Source organism: Panthera onca, chromosome D1 (genome assembly GCF_046562875.1).
Source record: "Panthera onca isolate mPanOnc1 chromosome D1, mPanOnc1 haplotype 2, whole genome shotgun sequence".
Taxonomy (NCBI): Eukaryota; Metazoa; Chordata; class Mammalia; order Carnivora; family Felidae; genus Panthera; species Panthera onca.
In genome coordinates this window covers 11,582,453-11,598,538 of record NC_138348.1, presented here as the reverse complement: position 1 = coordinate 11,598,538, position 16,086 = coordinate 11,582,453, and the positions used below count along the sequence as shown (strand labels likewise).

The 16,086-nt window shown below is 36.9% G+C and overlaps 1 protein-coding gene across 1 annotated transcript; it reads right to left on the bottom strand.

Moving 5' to 3' along the window:
* Positions 1–4,515: 4,515 nt before the first annotated feature.
* Positions 4,516–5,460, bottom strand: LOC132662564 (olfactory receptor 5AN6-like). Its single transcript, XM_060608023.1, has one exon. It carries the CDS (start codon positions 5,458–5,460, stop codon positions 4,516–4,518), a length of 945 nt encoding a protein of 314 aa, XP_060464006.1.
* Between the last annotated feature and the right edge of the window lie 10,626 nt (positions 5,461–16,086).

Genomic DNA, 16,086 nt, shown 5'->3' with positions numbered 1-16,086 from the left:
ATCATCCTGCCACCATGTAGAAAAGCACAAACACAGAGCACGTGGGTGGCTCAGTTGGTTAAGTGTCTGACTCTTGATCTCAGCTCAGGTCTTAATCTCAGGGTCGTGAATTCAAGCCCCACACTGGGCTCTGTGCTGGGCATGAAGCCTACTTAAAAATAAAGTTCAAACATGAAACTCCCACTGTAGTAAATGGTTAATTCTTGTCAGACTCTCCAAGTTTTAACCTTATCTGTACCACTCATGAAATATTAAACATTAGGACAGTTAAACATTTTGCTCCAGTTTTTTTTTTCATGTTGAAAATGAATATATAAAAATAATGCATCTGTCATGGGATTGTAAGTATTAAAAGACTACATAGGGGCTAGTATTTCATTAGTATACACTGACATAGCCATACTGGTAGTTTAGTGATTTTTTCATTCTGATAGGTTGGTGTTTATCCTGTGTCAAACTGTTAAACAGTTTTTAATCAGCAGTGTAGAGACAGCTGCTAGGTTGGCTCTTCACACTTCATCAGCTTTAGCTGGTGAGAAGAGAGTGAGCAGTGAAAGGATTCAGAGAGGAGGCAGCATGAGTATTATGATTACACTCCCCTACTGTCTCAAGTCCCATGGGGGCAACATGGAGGCAGATGTAGGAAGATCATGTGCACAAGGTATGGGTCTGTGTAACAGCTGGGGGACACTGATGCTAAGATGCCCCCAATCTTATAAAGGGCTGCTGGCAGCCAACCCATTCTTTCCTCCAGACAGAGACACTATCATTATTATCCTGGATGGTAAGCAAATATTCTCAAAGGTTGGAAGGAGGTGTCTCTATTTCTACCATCCTGGATTTTTTTTTGACAGAGATTTCTTAAACATTGCACAGTCATTTTCTTACAAGATATGACCTAGATCATCTGAAAAATGAGTGCAATTGTGTCAGCAAAATTCATTTAATAATCACCATTGTCAGTGTCCCATCTTTGTCCCCAAAGAAAGGAAGAATAATTCACTTTATGTTGACTGGTAGGGATCTCCCATCCTAAGAAATGGAATATTTGACTGTGGGTCTTTTAGAATAATTAAACCCCATTGACTATTTGAAAATATTTTAAATCACTCTTGTGAATTTGACAGGTGAAAAGTCACACACTGCATTGTTATAATCTGCATTTATCCAATTACTTGGAGTTTGAGCTATTTTTCATACATTTGTTTAGACTCACTTTCTCTTTTGTAATTCATCCTCACACAGGATTTGTAATAATCTCACTACTTTTCAGACAATGGATGTAGCTTCCATCAAAATGTGAATCATTTGTAGATCATCATTTGTTGCTTTATTTTCCCTTAAATGGCTACTTGTCTTTGAATTTTTTTGTGTCATTGATTGAAAAGAAATATAAAGTCTTTAGAGTACCAACTTATTTTCCTTTGTGGTTTCCTCTACTAATTTTAAGCTTGTTAAACTCTTTATTATTTACAAATCACATTTATTTATATTTTCTTAGCTATATTTCTCAATTTTGTTCACATTTTTTTTTTATTATTTACTTGTGGCTTAAATGTGTTTTATTCATATTCTTCCGTCCACATGGCAGCTATAGTTTATGTATCATGAAACAAATAAAAACTTATTTTTATATTCCAAAATATTTAACTAAATATAAGATTATAAATTGAATACTTTTATCAATAATTTATAGACACTTTTATTAAAAATGTTAATTTTCATGTTACTAGATCTTTCTCTAAAATAAATTTTTGTCCCATTTTTCTGTTTTTCAATCTTTGCACCATTTTCACATGGTTTAAATTATTGTATGAATTGAAAACCTAGAGACAAGCCAGTAGTTATAAGTATTTTTTCCAAAATATTCTTATTATTGTCAACCTTTATTCTCCAAATTGAACATTAGTACCATTTTACAAAGTTCTTTCCACTACTTCCCACCCACCACCAAATCCTGTTGGGATTTGGATCAGAATTAATTTTAACAAACACATTCCTTGGTTAAAACAGGCAAGTTTTCAGTATTTTTTCTTCAGATCAAGGGATTTCTCTTTTCTTAAAAATTCAACAATCTTGTCTCCACCTGTTTAATGATTATCTTTTGAATCTCCTGTTATATTACACTGGTCTCCTAAAGCACTCCTTCGTGCCTCATCATCTTGTTCTCATATTTATCTCTGTACTTTGTCTCTGAATTCTTGCAAACTGGTTTTTTTTTTTTCATTTTTAAAAACATTTTAAAATTTTTTATTAATTTTTGGGGGGGAGGGGCAGAAAGAGAGGGAGACACAGAATCTGAAGCAGCCTCAAGGCTGTGAACTGTCAGCACACAGGGCCTGACGTAGGGTCACACTCATGAACCATGAGATCAAGACCTGAGCCAAAGTCAGAGACTTAACCAACTGAACCACCCAGGTGCCCCCTTTTTATCTGAATTCTTAGGAAAGATCTCAGGGAAGTTCTTCAATTCGATGCTTAGTTTTTTGAAACATCCACTTTGCTGTTCACTGCCTCAACCATTTTTTAAATTCTTGGACTTACAGAGCTCATTGTGGTCTCCCCCTTAAATGAAAACAGGGTTGCTGACTTCTGAAGTCAGATGAATGTCAGCCTTCCTGAAGATGCGCTTGCAATAGTGTAGCTACTCACTGAGCCACATCCCTGGATATGTCTCAACTTGGAAAGCTTAGGAACCATTTTCAAATCCCACTTTTAACTTCCCTTTCAGAAAACTACCTTCATTCACCAAAAATAAAGCAGTAGAGCACTTAGGAAAAATGAGACACAGGCATGTTAGTATAAAATAAATATTATTTGCAATTTTAAATTATGAAATAATTGAGATACACAGTGATCAACAAAACAACCAGTCATCAATCTGTGCTGAATTAGCTTTTAGCCTATGCCCAGAGTCCTAGCAGCTATCAAACCCCCTCCTCTTCTGCTAACATAGCAAGGAAAATGTCACTTCTTAGAACGCAGGATTTTCTACTGCCTATCTGGGAGTATGTCCATTCTTAGTCATGGAGCTAAATTCCCGTGGCAACCCAGAAACCCAGGAGATATGTCATGATAGAATTAATGGATGCAGATGTCTTCCCTCACACAACAGCACATAAAGTACACTTGTTTCTTTAAAATATCAACACAAAAATGTTAATCACATGTAGTTACAGAAAGAGAAACACACAGTACGATCCAGAAGTCTGTCTAATCACAGAGCCTCTGTATGATTAATTAATCTCTGGTCCTCTGTTGCTCATGAGACACACCTGCACAAGGGTATGTGTCATATACATCTAGATGTTACAGGTGATTTAAGGATCAGAATAAAAAGGAGGCTGGTCTTCTTGGAAATAGGCTCTTTTGCATTAAGACCCATATCACTCTTTTCTGAGGACTATGTTCTTCATAATTGAGATTTTTAATTTTATATATTGAGGCATTTCTCCTGGCTATGGCCTAAGATTGTGGAAAGCAGAATCTAAGGATAAAAAACAGGAGTGTGCTTTCTCTCCCAGCCTCAGTTCTCCAGGACTGCACTACGCCTTGTAGCAATCCAACCAAGGGTACAAGGGAAACAGCTAAATCTAGACTTTCTTATGTACCAGAAGTTCAGCTTCTTATATCTAATTTCACCAACCACTTCCCACCTGTTAATTATTGGAAAAACAACTTCCTAATGGAGACTTGTTCTACTTAAAATACAAAAAAAAAAAAAAAAAAAAAAAAAAAAAGTAACATGAGGACATTGTTGTTGATGCCAAAACCAGGCACTAGATCACTTTCTCAGCAGAGTGCCAGTTTCTCATTCTGTTTTCTGGTTTCACAGTGAAGATGGATGACTCTATAGCAATAACAGACAAGGAATTTCCTAGGGATTGCTAATGAGCCAACTAGTCGACCAAACCTTAACTAGGGCAGACATGTTCATCATTCGTATTACAATAAATTTCCTTTTTGTTTGAAGTTAACAAATCTGATCTGGTATAGTTACTCTTGCGTTGGACAAATCCATAAATGAAGAAATTCATCCATTATTTCCAGAAATGAAAAAATAGGTTAAATCTGAGAACCAACCTGATTACTTAGGAAATTCATTTTAAAGAGATCTCTCAACACTAATAGTAATCTCTGCCTTACCTAAAATCAGTTGCCATAAAGACACATGCTGGTCTCCTGGCAGCCTTGATCAGTACTGGCATCTCTGGTTCTTGAGGTAGAACACTAGGTAGAGATGGAATATTGAAGGTGAAGGGTCATACCACCACAACTAGCTACAAAAACAGTTGTGAATTGTTCGGCCTTTCGATGTATTGGTTCATAACTGATGAAGGATGGAGATGTTGAGCTTCCAGTTACTTTTCATGCATTTTCTAGTCCTTGTGCCAGTCACGGATTTATACTGGGAGAGTGAAGCAACTGTAATTCATCCCACAGTTAGGACAGTTGTGGTTCAATGTTTTAGTCACCAGTTTTTCCTATACTGTACATTTGAAATAAATTCCATAATTAGTAACAACAGAAAAAGATTCTCTTCTTCCTTCTGTTTAGGGCATCTTTGATTTCCTTGTTCCTCAAGCTATAGATCAATGGATTTAGCATGGGGATTAGAACAGTGTATAAAACTGATGCCAACTTGTTTTGGCTCAGGGAATCACCAGAGTTAGGATACATATAAACAAAGATACCTGAGCCAAAGAAGAGAGCCACAGCTGTCAGGTGAGAAGCACAGGTGTTGAAGGCCTTGGACCTGCCTTCAGCTGAGGTGATCTTCAGAATGGTGGCAACAATATAACCGTAGGATATCATGATAACCAAGACAGATGTAAGCCCAAAGATCACTGTGAGCACAGAGGTCATGATTTGAAAGAAAAAGGTGTCAGAGCAGGATAGGATCAGCAACTGGGGAAGATCACAAAAGAAATGGTTGATGACATTTGGCCCACAGAAATGAAGCTGAAGTAAGGCACACAGTTGGACAAATGAGCCACAGAATCCAATTACACAAGATCCCCCCACCATCTGCACACAGAGGGTGGGCAACATGATGGCGGTGTAGAGCAGAGGATTACAAATGGCAGCATATCGGTCATAAGCCATGGCGGCCAGGAGACAGCACTCAGTCAGACCCAGGCTAGAGAAGAAGAAGTACTGTATAGTGCACCCCGCAAAGGAGATGTATTTCTGCTTCTTGAAGAAATCTGAGAGCATCTTGGGCGCTATAGTGGAAACATAGCAGATGTCCAGCAAGGACAGGTTACTGAGGAAAAAGTACATAGGTGTGTGCAGATGTGAGTCCACCCTGATGAGAGTGATGAGGCCTAGGTTCCAGGACACAGTCATGAGGTAGATCGCTAGGAATATTGAAAAAAGAACACTGGCGAGCTTTGGAAATTCAGAGAATCCCAAGAGAATGAACTTTGTAACTATTGTACTGTTCCTTCCCCCAGCCATTACATTAGTATTCCTAGGATAAGTAGGCAAAGAAGAGAATAAGTCTTTAATTCAGTTGTTATCCCAATTTCTATTAACACCTTCTACTCACACTAAACACAAAGCCAAGAGAAATATGGAGCCATTTTAGAAAAAATAACCCTGGTTAACTTTGCCCCTAAATAGCTACAATGGTCCTGTGTATCAATTTTCCCACATGTAAAAGAGGACAATTACACTTTTCACTGTTAGCCAACCAGGCTCTTACAAGGACAAAGGAAAGTGTAATAACATTCTTAAAAGATGCTTTAGAAATTTTAGGATATTATTGAAGGGGCTATAACTCCTAGGTATAGTTTAGTGACTAAAAGCATGGCCTTAGATGTCACATAGGTGTCTTTGGAATGTGGCTCTGCTGTCTGTGGGTTTTATGACTCTGAATAGGTTGTCTGTTATCTTTCTACCTGAGTTACTTAATCTGTAAGACAGAGATAATAGAACCTATCTCATAAGGTTCAGTTGAAATTAAATTAGTTCAGTTATGTACAGTGCCTATCATGCATATAGTAAGTATTGAATGAAGTTGTGTCATTAGCTATTATCTTTGTAATGTAGTTTTGAAGCAATCCTTTGGTTTGTGAAAAACTTTTAAAGTTTAAAAGGTTGGCAATACATATAACATTCTCTGCCTACAGTGGAATTAAGTTAGAAATCAGTAACAAACTGGTAATTAAAGAAACATCATAATTTGAAACTAATCACATATTTTTAAACTATTTAAAAGTAAAATAATAAATTATAATAGAAATTAGAAAGCATCTGTAACTTAAATATAATGAAAAATACTATTTACCAAATCTTGTGGATGTTTTAATTGAAATATAATTGGCATATAATATTGTGTGAGTTTAAGGTGTACAGTGTGTTGATTTGATACATTTATATATTACAATATGATTATTGTCATAGCTTTAACTGACACTTCTATCATGTCACATAATATCATTTCCTTTTTGCAGTAAGTTAAATCTTGTGTATTTAAAGATGGACTTAGATAGAAAAGACTGAAAACAAATGACCTGACCACAATTCTTAGTTAGGAAGGAACAAAATTTTAAAAATATTAAATAAAGAATTTTAAAGTACTACAAGAAAATCAAGAGTTGATTTGTGACATATCTGGTGATATCAAGCAAAAAAAATTTTTTTTTATTTTTAAGGAATGAAAAGGGGGATATAACTCTAGCTCCTGCAGTTGTCACAAAGGACACTCTAAAAACTTCCATGTCAATAAATTTTTAAAACTTAGAATATACAAATTTTTAGGAAAGTGTAACTTGCCAAAAGTGACTCAAAAAGGAATAGGAAATATGAATATTTAATAAACACTAAAAAATAGTGTTTTAAAAAATAGTGTCAATAGTAAGGGTCTTCCCATGAAGAAAACTCCAGGCCCAAATGGTTTAATCAGCAAGTTTTACCAAAAACAAAGGAAAATAGTAATTCCAACTATACACAAAATCTAATGTATAGATACTTAGATCAGTTTCCAAGTCATTTTGTGGGACTATCATAACTTTATACCAAAAGCTGACAATAATGGAATATTATAGCCATATTAACTATGTACATAGATTAGAAACATCTTGAACAGAATTTTGACAAACTGAATCCAAAGATACATAAAAATAATACAGCATGAACAAGTTATGTTATTTCAGAAAAGTTATTTCAGACAGTTATTTCAGAAAAGCACGTTGCCTTAATATTAGAAAATCATTTAGAGTAATTTACCACAGTAAGAGATTAAAGAAGAAAGCAATATAATCATCTAAATGCATATAACTAAAAAAATTCATTCATGATTTTAAAAAATCAGCAAATAAGGAAAGTAATTTAAACTTGTCAAGGATATCTTACAACCAAACTCAGTAAATTAAATTTTTAATGGTAAAATAATGAAAGAATTATCATAAGGGTCAAAGCAAGGAAATAAAGCTCACCGTCACATATTAATCTTTGCCTTAAAGATTCTAGCTAGTGTAACAAGGGCACAAAAACAATCAATTTCAAAAGTCAACTTTGGGCCCCTGGGTGGCTCAGCTGGTTAAGTATCTGACTCTTGATTTTGGCTCAGGTCATGATCTCACAATTCATGAGATCGAGCCCTGCATCAGGCTCTGTGCTGACAGCATACAGCCTGCTTGGGATTCTCTCTCTCCCTGTCTCTCTGCTCCTCCCTTGCTCTCTCTCTCTCTCAAAAATAAATAAAAATAAAAGGTCAACTTTAGAGAAGTATAATTTACAAACAATAAAATATATCAATTTTATAAGGTCGACAAATTTGCTCACCCATTTGCCACCACCACAATCAAGACATAGGACATTTTCTTCCTTCCAAAATATTCTTTTCTGCCTTTTTAAAATATAATTGCTCTCTCCTAACCCCTTGTCTTAGGTAACCACCACTCTGCTTTCTGTCACTCTATATTAGGGGAACTTCACTAGATTTTCAAAATGAAATCAAATTGTATGTACTCTTTTATGTTGGGTTTCATTTGTTCAACAAAATCTTTCTGAAATTCACCCATGTAATTGTGCTCCTCATCAATAATTTGTTTCTTTTAATGGCTGAGTAATATTTCATTATACATATATACCACAATGTATTCATTCACCTGTTGATGGATATTTGAATTGTTTCTAATTTGTAGCTATTATAAAGAAATCTTTTATGAATTTTTGTGAGCAAATCATGGTGTAGACATATGCTTTCATTTGGTGGGGGGGTAAGTACTTTGCAGTTGAGTTGGTGGATTATATGGTAACTGTGCATTTAACTTCAAAAGAAATTGTCAAATTGCTTTCCCAGTGCATAATTTTTAAAAGTTTATTGAGATATAATTCACATACCATATAGTTCACTTGATTGTACCATTTTACATTGCTAGCAACAGCTATGACAATTTCACCTTTTGAGGATAAGAAAGAAATTATATTTTTCTTACCTCCATGGGATCTGGTTACTTTTGTAGAAAATCCAAAAGAAACTAAATAGAAATATGAGAATTAAGCATTATTCCCACATGATCTGAATGTCTATGTAGAAAATAAAAAAGACTGTACAGGTAACTCATTGGAAGTAATGAGAGTTTAGCAAAATCAACATATAAAAATAATGTTGAAAATCAATTTAATGAAAAAAATCACTATCACAGAGATTAAGTTCAAGTTGGAGGCAGCAAAAAAAAAAAAAAAGGAGACAATATACTGCTGAAAACAAAGTCAAAGACAGAAGGAATAGGCTTTTTAAAAGGGAAGTAAAAGATTGAAAGAGTTGAAAGGATTAATGAGACTGTAACACCGGTAGAAGACAGAGTGCTCTTGTCCCTAAAGAAAGCAAACCAAAATAAAGGAAAGGAATGTTACTGAAAAAAAAATTCGGTAGTATATTCTGTAATGAAGAGTTAATGCCACAAATCTAATGAATGCAACTTGTCAAAACAAAGGTCACACACTGATTTAAAAAAAAATCAGAGGCACCTGGCTGACTCAGTGGGTGGAGCATGTGACTCTCAATCTTGGGGTTGTGAGTTTGAGCCCCACATTAAGTAGAGCTCACTTAAAAAAAAAATAAAATAAAAGCTTCAAAAGTTAAAAAAAATATCTTCTGAGCAATCAGAAAAATAACAAGTTACCTCAGGGGAAAATACCAACCCATCTTTACATTTCTTCATATAATATTCAACAGCAGAAGAGAGAAAGTCATGGTTTTAAATGTTTAAACATTTAAATATTTAAATGTTTAATGTTTTAAATGTTAAAACATTAAAAGTCATGTTTTTAAATGTTTAAAACAATTAAAGTTTGGGGGCAGAGAAAGTGGGATGCCCCAAATCTGGTGCCAAACCAACGTGTCATTCAAGAGTGCAAGCAAACTTACATCCATTTTTAAAAATGAGAGGGGCACCTGGGTGGCTCAGTCGGTTAAGCAGCCAACTCTTAATCTCGGCTCAGGTCATGATCTCACGGTTTCATGAGTTTGAAACCTGCATCAGGCTCTGTGCTGACAGTTATGGTTCAGTTATGATAGTTTTAGCAAGACCATCCCATAGGTAATACTGGACACTTGTTTTCAATATCCACATTTAGAAAGCACATATCTTCATCCTGTGTCATGTCATAAGTGCAGGGCTTTGCCTGGCTCCCACTCTGAGCACCTATGGGAAGCCATGAGAAATGGTTACATGGCCCACAGATGCATCCTCGTTGTTACATGCCACCTTAGTGGATTTTTAAAAGCCTTTCCCTCCCTCTATTTCCCTCTCCCGCAAGTAAATTTCACAGAACTTTGTTAAATAATCTGATGATTATTTAAATTAACTTCTAGTTTTAAACTTGTGCATCTTTCATGTAAATGATTGTTCTCTCTTCTTACTCTAACATTGTCCACTGCAATGTGATGAGATAGCTCTTGTTAAAGAATGTGTACATACCTGTTCAAATATTTCAGAAGAAAACAGAAAAAGAAAAAATCAGGGTTTTTTTTCTCACCTAAATCAAAGATACAGTTAATATTTTGTGTGGAATAGGGAGTGAACATGAGGCAAGAGACTGTCGGTTTACACCCAAGTGAAATGGGTGTGAGGTCTTCCAGACTGCTAGTAATGTCAACAACAGGCTATAACAACAAGAACAAAAAGCCCAGAAACAGGTGAGGTTAAGAGGATCCTAACGGTTGGATAAGATGTATCTGATATACATAACTCTTTGCACCACTCAGATTTGTTCATGCCCTCCCATTGTACCTCAATACTACAATATAGAGGCTCCAATTTTGTGAGAACAAAATGCCATCAGTTCCTCCCAAGAGGAGAGGTACAGTCAATAGGGCTAGTGAAGCAAGTTTCTTCCTTGACAAGTAGCTAGTTCTGAGGTCCCAGCAGATTAATCTTATCTCTCCACTACTAATTTCGGACTTCCCTCACTCTCAGCCATTATTTCAGATGGTCTAGGCTTCCTGTTCAGAGAATTAACCCACAACTACATCCCTGAAGAATCCGAGTGCTTAGTTTCTTTGCTCTTAATAGTTCTTGGTTGCTGCAATTGCCCATTAACTGTTCTCCTGGGCATCAAAAGATGCCCCGGTGAATTCTCTGGGCTCCAGACACACTCCTTCTAGCTGACTGTGTAGCAGCAACCCTAACTCCTCAAGATAATCAGATCAATTATCCCCACCATACAGTAAGTCCTTTCTTTGCCTGATGGTCTATTAGCATCAGGTGAAAGTCTCAAATTCATTGGAGTCCTTCTGTGTCCCCTGACAGAGTGATTCTACCTGGGATCTAGAGCCTCTAACTTGGTAGAACTTAAGTTTATGGGGAAACAAAAGCACAAATTGTAAAAGTGGGTCACTTGGAATCACAGCGAAGGGGTGAAAATCTTATTCCATTCTTTGGTTCCTGGAGCCATATACTTAAGGTACTTGGGAAAAGCACTATATATTACTTGTTTACTTAGTTCACATACAGCTTCCTAGAAGATAGTGCCTTACCTATCAGGAATTTTCTAGCTGACACCTTAATTCAGCTATTAAACCATATATTTCTGCATAAAGACATACAATAAAATATCAATAAATCTCATGATCATACTCCCATTAGTTCACCTTCTTTGCCATAAAGTGTATCGTTTTAACTGAGGTAATGTCATATGGGATAGACTGGGTGTTCAGCAAGCCTTAGATGGTGGTACTGGCAGAGATAGTGCATGCATGGAAGGCAGGCCTTTAGCTATAGAATGTGTCAATTTAAGTAGGCATAAATCCCTCTTCCTTCCAAGGTGGTAGAGTTCACTATTATATACCTACCACCAAGTGGTTGGCTGGTGTTCTTGAGTACTATTGATGGCTCTGGCTTCACTTATTTTCTAGCACATTGGACATTCAGTTGTGTCAGTAATTTGGCCTTTATGAGAAAGAACTTGAGCAGTGCCTTCAACCATTCCACCATGGCCACTCGCTGTTCATGATGGCCATGAACTGTAATATACAAAGAGAGAGGCTGGGTGACATCTGGTCTTTGTCAATCTGTCCATCTAAATATGAAAACTCCCACTGGAATGGATGCTTTCTGGTGAGTATTAACGTGACAAAAAGATCTGTGTGTTTCATGCCCATAGCTTCATCCATATACTTCTTCCCTGGACGTTCTTGTCCCTGGTCTTCCAATATTGCTCTTTCCAGGCTCCTGACCAACCAGTCCAAGCTATCTGACACTGCTGAAGAGCCCATGTGTATCTTTAACCCAGGAGCTTTTTCCCTCAATGTAAATTGGACAACCAGGTGTGCTTCTTGGGACTGTGACCACTAGGAGGATTTCCCTTCACCATTGTCCTTTAGGGACACTTTCTTGGGCAGTAACAGTCTGCTTTCCACTCTATTACTACACATTCTTGTCAACACTTGACTTTGTCCTACTTGTTAGTTTTTAGTTAAATGGTAGGTGTGAAATTATATTGCTCTATAATTAATGAGATTTAAATCCTTTAACATGTTTCAAGACCATTTGTACTTCCTTATGAAATTTCTATTGACTTACTTAGTCCATATTAACTCAGACATTTGTCTTTTTTATTTATAGGAGTCTGTTATATACTCTAGATGCTAATCAGTTGTATTTGTCTTAGTATCTTCTCTGGTCAGGAATGGATCTTTGAGGGATTCCTAGAAGTCTCTTAATAATGTCTGTATGGTTCTTGGTTTAGAAACATGTGAACTAAACAAGTTAATCTGTAAACTTAATCTGTTAATCTGAATACCAGATATGCAATGGTGAAATGTGGATCAAGAAATGGCAATACACACACTTCTTTTGAAAGTTAAGGAGGAAGAGACATATAACACTCACCAGACTATAGCAATCCCTATTCTACTAAGCCGATCTTATGAAGAACCCTCAGAGTGGGAGTGCACTATTCCATGACTAGGGATACTACATTCATTCTTCCTAGTCCATTATTTTCCATGACACTTAATTTCACTTTCTGTAAAGTCCTTACTTTGATATTTCTCCTCTTTGGCCACATTTGAACAGTAAATTGAAGAATGTCTCTTCCTTGGGAGTGTCTGATCAGCTATCTCAGATTGCTTCCTGGACACTGAAAATTGATGGCCCAAAAATTCTTTTAAGTCTCAAAGAGCCAACTTTATGCTAGTCCAGACTAATATTTGACTTATTTTCTTACTTAGGTCAGCTCCCCAGATCAATAGCCATATTCACAATTCTTTTCCAGATATCTCTGTCTTTATCTCTCTCTCTATTTCATATATATCATAAATATAAAATATCTTAGTCGTATCAGGCTTCTGTGTGAGAATCACACTCTAAGTCCCTAAATTTCTTTTACATGGACCATTTTGTCAAATTAAAAAGATTTACTGAGCATAACCTTCAACCACTTAGACTTTAAGACAATGGGGGGTGATAACCACATCCTTGATATGGTCCTTAATGCAAGGCTGGGCTTTATTGCCCCCTCTTTTTTTCTGGGTCCTTCTAATTTTTTAGAGATAGAAATCAGTTTTCTCCTCTAGTTGTGTAAGTCTCCAAAACGTATTTTTTTCTTTTCTCCAAGTTTTAATTTAAATTCCAGTTAGTTAACATACTAGTAATATTAGTTTCAGATATGCAGAATTTAGCGATTTATCCTTTACATACAACACCCAGTGTTGTATGTATGGAGGTCATACATTTTTTGTATGTATGTACGTATGGAGGCCATACATCCTTTACATACAACACACAGTTGTATGTATGGAGGTCATCACAAGTGACCTCCATAACACCCATCACCTTTTCAACCCATTCCCCATCCACCTCCCTCCATCAACCCTCGGTTTGTTCTCTATAGTTAAGAGTCTGTTTCTTGGTTTGCCTCTCTTTTTTCCCCCCTTTCCGTATGTTCATCTGTTGTGCTTCCAAAATTCCATATCTTAGTGACATCATATGGTATTTGTCTTTCTCTGACTGAGTTATTTCACTTAGCATGATACACTCTAGCTCCATCCATGTCATTGCAAATGGCAAGATTTCATTCTTTTTGATGCCTGGGTAATATCCCATTGCATATACAAACCATATCTTCTTTATCCATTCATTATTCCATAGACCTTTGGGCTCTTTCCATAATTTGGCTATTGTTGATAATGCACCAGGATGCATGTATCCATTCAAATTAGTATTTTTGTATCCTTTGGGTAAATACCTAATAGTGTAATTGCTGGGTTGTAGGGTAGTTCTATTTTTAATTTTTTGAGGAAATTCCATACTGTTCTCCAGAGTGGCTGCATCAGTTTGCATTCCCAACAGTGCAACAGGGTTCCTCTTTCTCCACGTCCTTACCAACACCTGTTGTTTCCTGTGTTATTAATTTTAGGCATTCTGACTGATGTGAGGTGATATCCCAGTGTAGTTTTGATTTGTATTTCCCTGATGATGAGTAAGGTTGAGCATCTTTTCATGTGTCTGTTAGTCATTTGGATGTCTTCTTTGGAAAAATATCTGTTCATGTCTTCTGTCCATTTTTTAACTGGATTATTTGTTTTTTTTGGGTGTTGAGTTTGATAAGTTCTTTATAAATTTTGGATACTAACATCTGATAATGGGATACTAACCCTTTATCACATGTGTCATTTGAAAATATCTTCTCCTATTCCAAAGGTTGCCTTTTAGTTTTGTTGATTCCTTCACTGTGCAGAAGCTTTTTATTCTGATAAAGTCACAATAGTTTATTTTTGCCTTTGTTTCCCTTTCCTCAGGAGACATATCTAGTAAGAAGTTGCTACAACTGATGTTCAAGAGGTTGCTGCCTGTATTCTCCTCGAGGATTTTGATGGTTTCCTGTCTCACATTTAGGTCTTTCATCCGTTTTGAATTTATTTTTGTGCATGGTGTAAGAAAGTGGTCCAGTTTCATTATTCTGCATGTTGTTGTCCAGCTTTCCAACACCATTTGTTGAGGAGACTCTTTTTCCATTGGATATTCTTTCCTGCTTTGCCAAAAGGAGTTATCCATATAGTTGTGTCTCCCCTTGTAAGTTAGGGACTTTTTTTGTATTGCTGCTTTTAAGAATTTTTTCTTTGTGGCTTTATTTTGCAAGTGTAATTACAATATGTCTTAGTGTTGGCCTGCTTTTGTTGATTTTGATGTAAGTTCTCTATGCCTCCTGGATTTGGAAGTCTGTTTCCTTCCCAAGATTAGGGAAGATTTCAGCTATTATTTCCTCAAATAAACCTTCTGCCTCCTTTTCTCTCTCTTCTCCTTCTAGGACTCCTATGATACAAATGTTATTACATTTCATGGAGTCCCTAGGTCTATACCTGTGATCCATAATTCTTTCTCTCTTTTACTCAGCTTCATTATTTTCAATTACTCTATCTTCTATAACATTTAATTGTTTCTCTGTCTTCCATTCTTGTGGTCATTACATCTGGTCTGTTTCAAATCTGTTACTACATTTTCATTTGATTTTTTTCACTCTTTTATCTCTGCTGTAAGGATTTCTCTGATGTATTCCATGCTTTTCTCAAGCCCAGTGAGTATCCTTATGATTATTGCTTTAAATTCTCCATCAGGCATATTAATTATTTATACCTGTTTCAATCAGATCTCTGACCACAACCTTTTCTTGGTCTTTCTTTTGGGATGAATTCCTCTATCTTGGCATTTTTTCTAAGTCTTGGAAAAGCCTGTTATGCTTCCTGTTCCTAATAGTAATGGCTTTATGAAGAAGTCGTATAGTGTTCAGGGACTGGCACTTCAAGAAATGTCTCTAGTATGTGCTGCGTTTTTGGCTGAGTTTTGGCTGCCCTATCCTTCAGGCCAGTTGTCTGAAGAGACTCTCCTTGCCTGCAGTGGGCAGTGTTTAGACCTTGGCCACAGTGTGGTGAGTTTTAACCAGGTGTGCTCTAGTCTGCTTGTTAAATGAGACCTGATGCTACTTCCACTAGAGCTGAAGCCTTGCAGAACTCTCTGGTTGGTAGACATGGTGCAGGTGGGGATTTGTGCTGGTTTTCTGAGGAAAGGTTCCACTGCACTTGGACTTAGGCACACTTGCCCAAGAAAAGCAGCACCAAAAGAGCACAGGGGAGTGGGAATTGGTGTAAGCAGGTTAGGCAGCCAGTGTTGGCACTGTGCTGTTTATGCAAGCTGGTTTATGATGATGGGGGAAGGAAATGGTGCCAGCCAGCTCCTTTGTCCCTGGAGAGGGATCTCTATGCTTGCTGCTCTCGGGGAGGCACTGCCAGAAAAGCGAATAATTTCCCCTCGTGCATCCTGGGCAGTTTTTAGATGGCTGTTTTCATGCTGTATTCATGTTGCTTGCCTGCCTGGAGCAGTGCAGTGCACTTTGGGCTCTATCCCAGACAAGCCTCCTGACTTTTAAAACTCCAAATTTTAGGGACCTGGTGTGGCAGGTCTTCTGGGGGAGTGTCTTGCCATGCTGGGACTGATGTAGATTTGACCCAGAAGGGCAGTCGTGCCAGAGCACAGAGGCATGGGATTTGGAGCAAAGTACTCTAAAGAACCAGCGTCTGGGTTGTGGGACTTTTTTGAGTTTGACACCACCAGCAGGTGTCTCTGTGGCTAT

Bases quoted from the DNA above. Each gene is read 5' to 3' on its own strand.
- LOC132662564 (XM_060608023.1), bottom strand. From the start codon at position 5,460: ATGGCTGGGGGAAGGAACAGTACAATAGTTACAAAGTTCATTCTCTTG.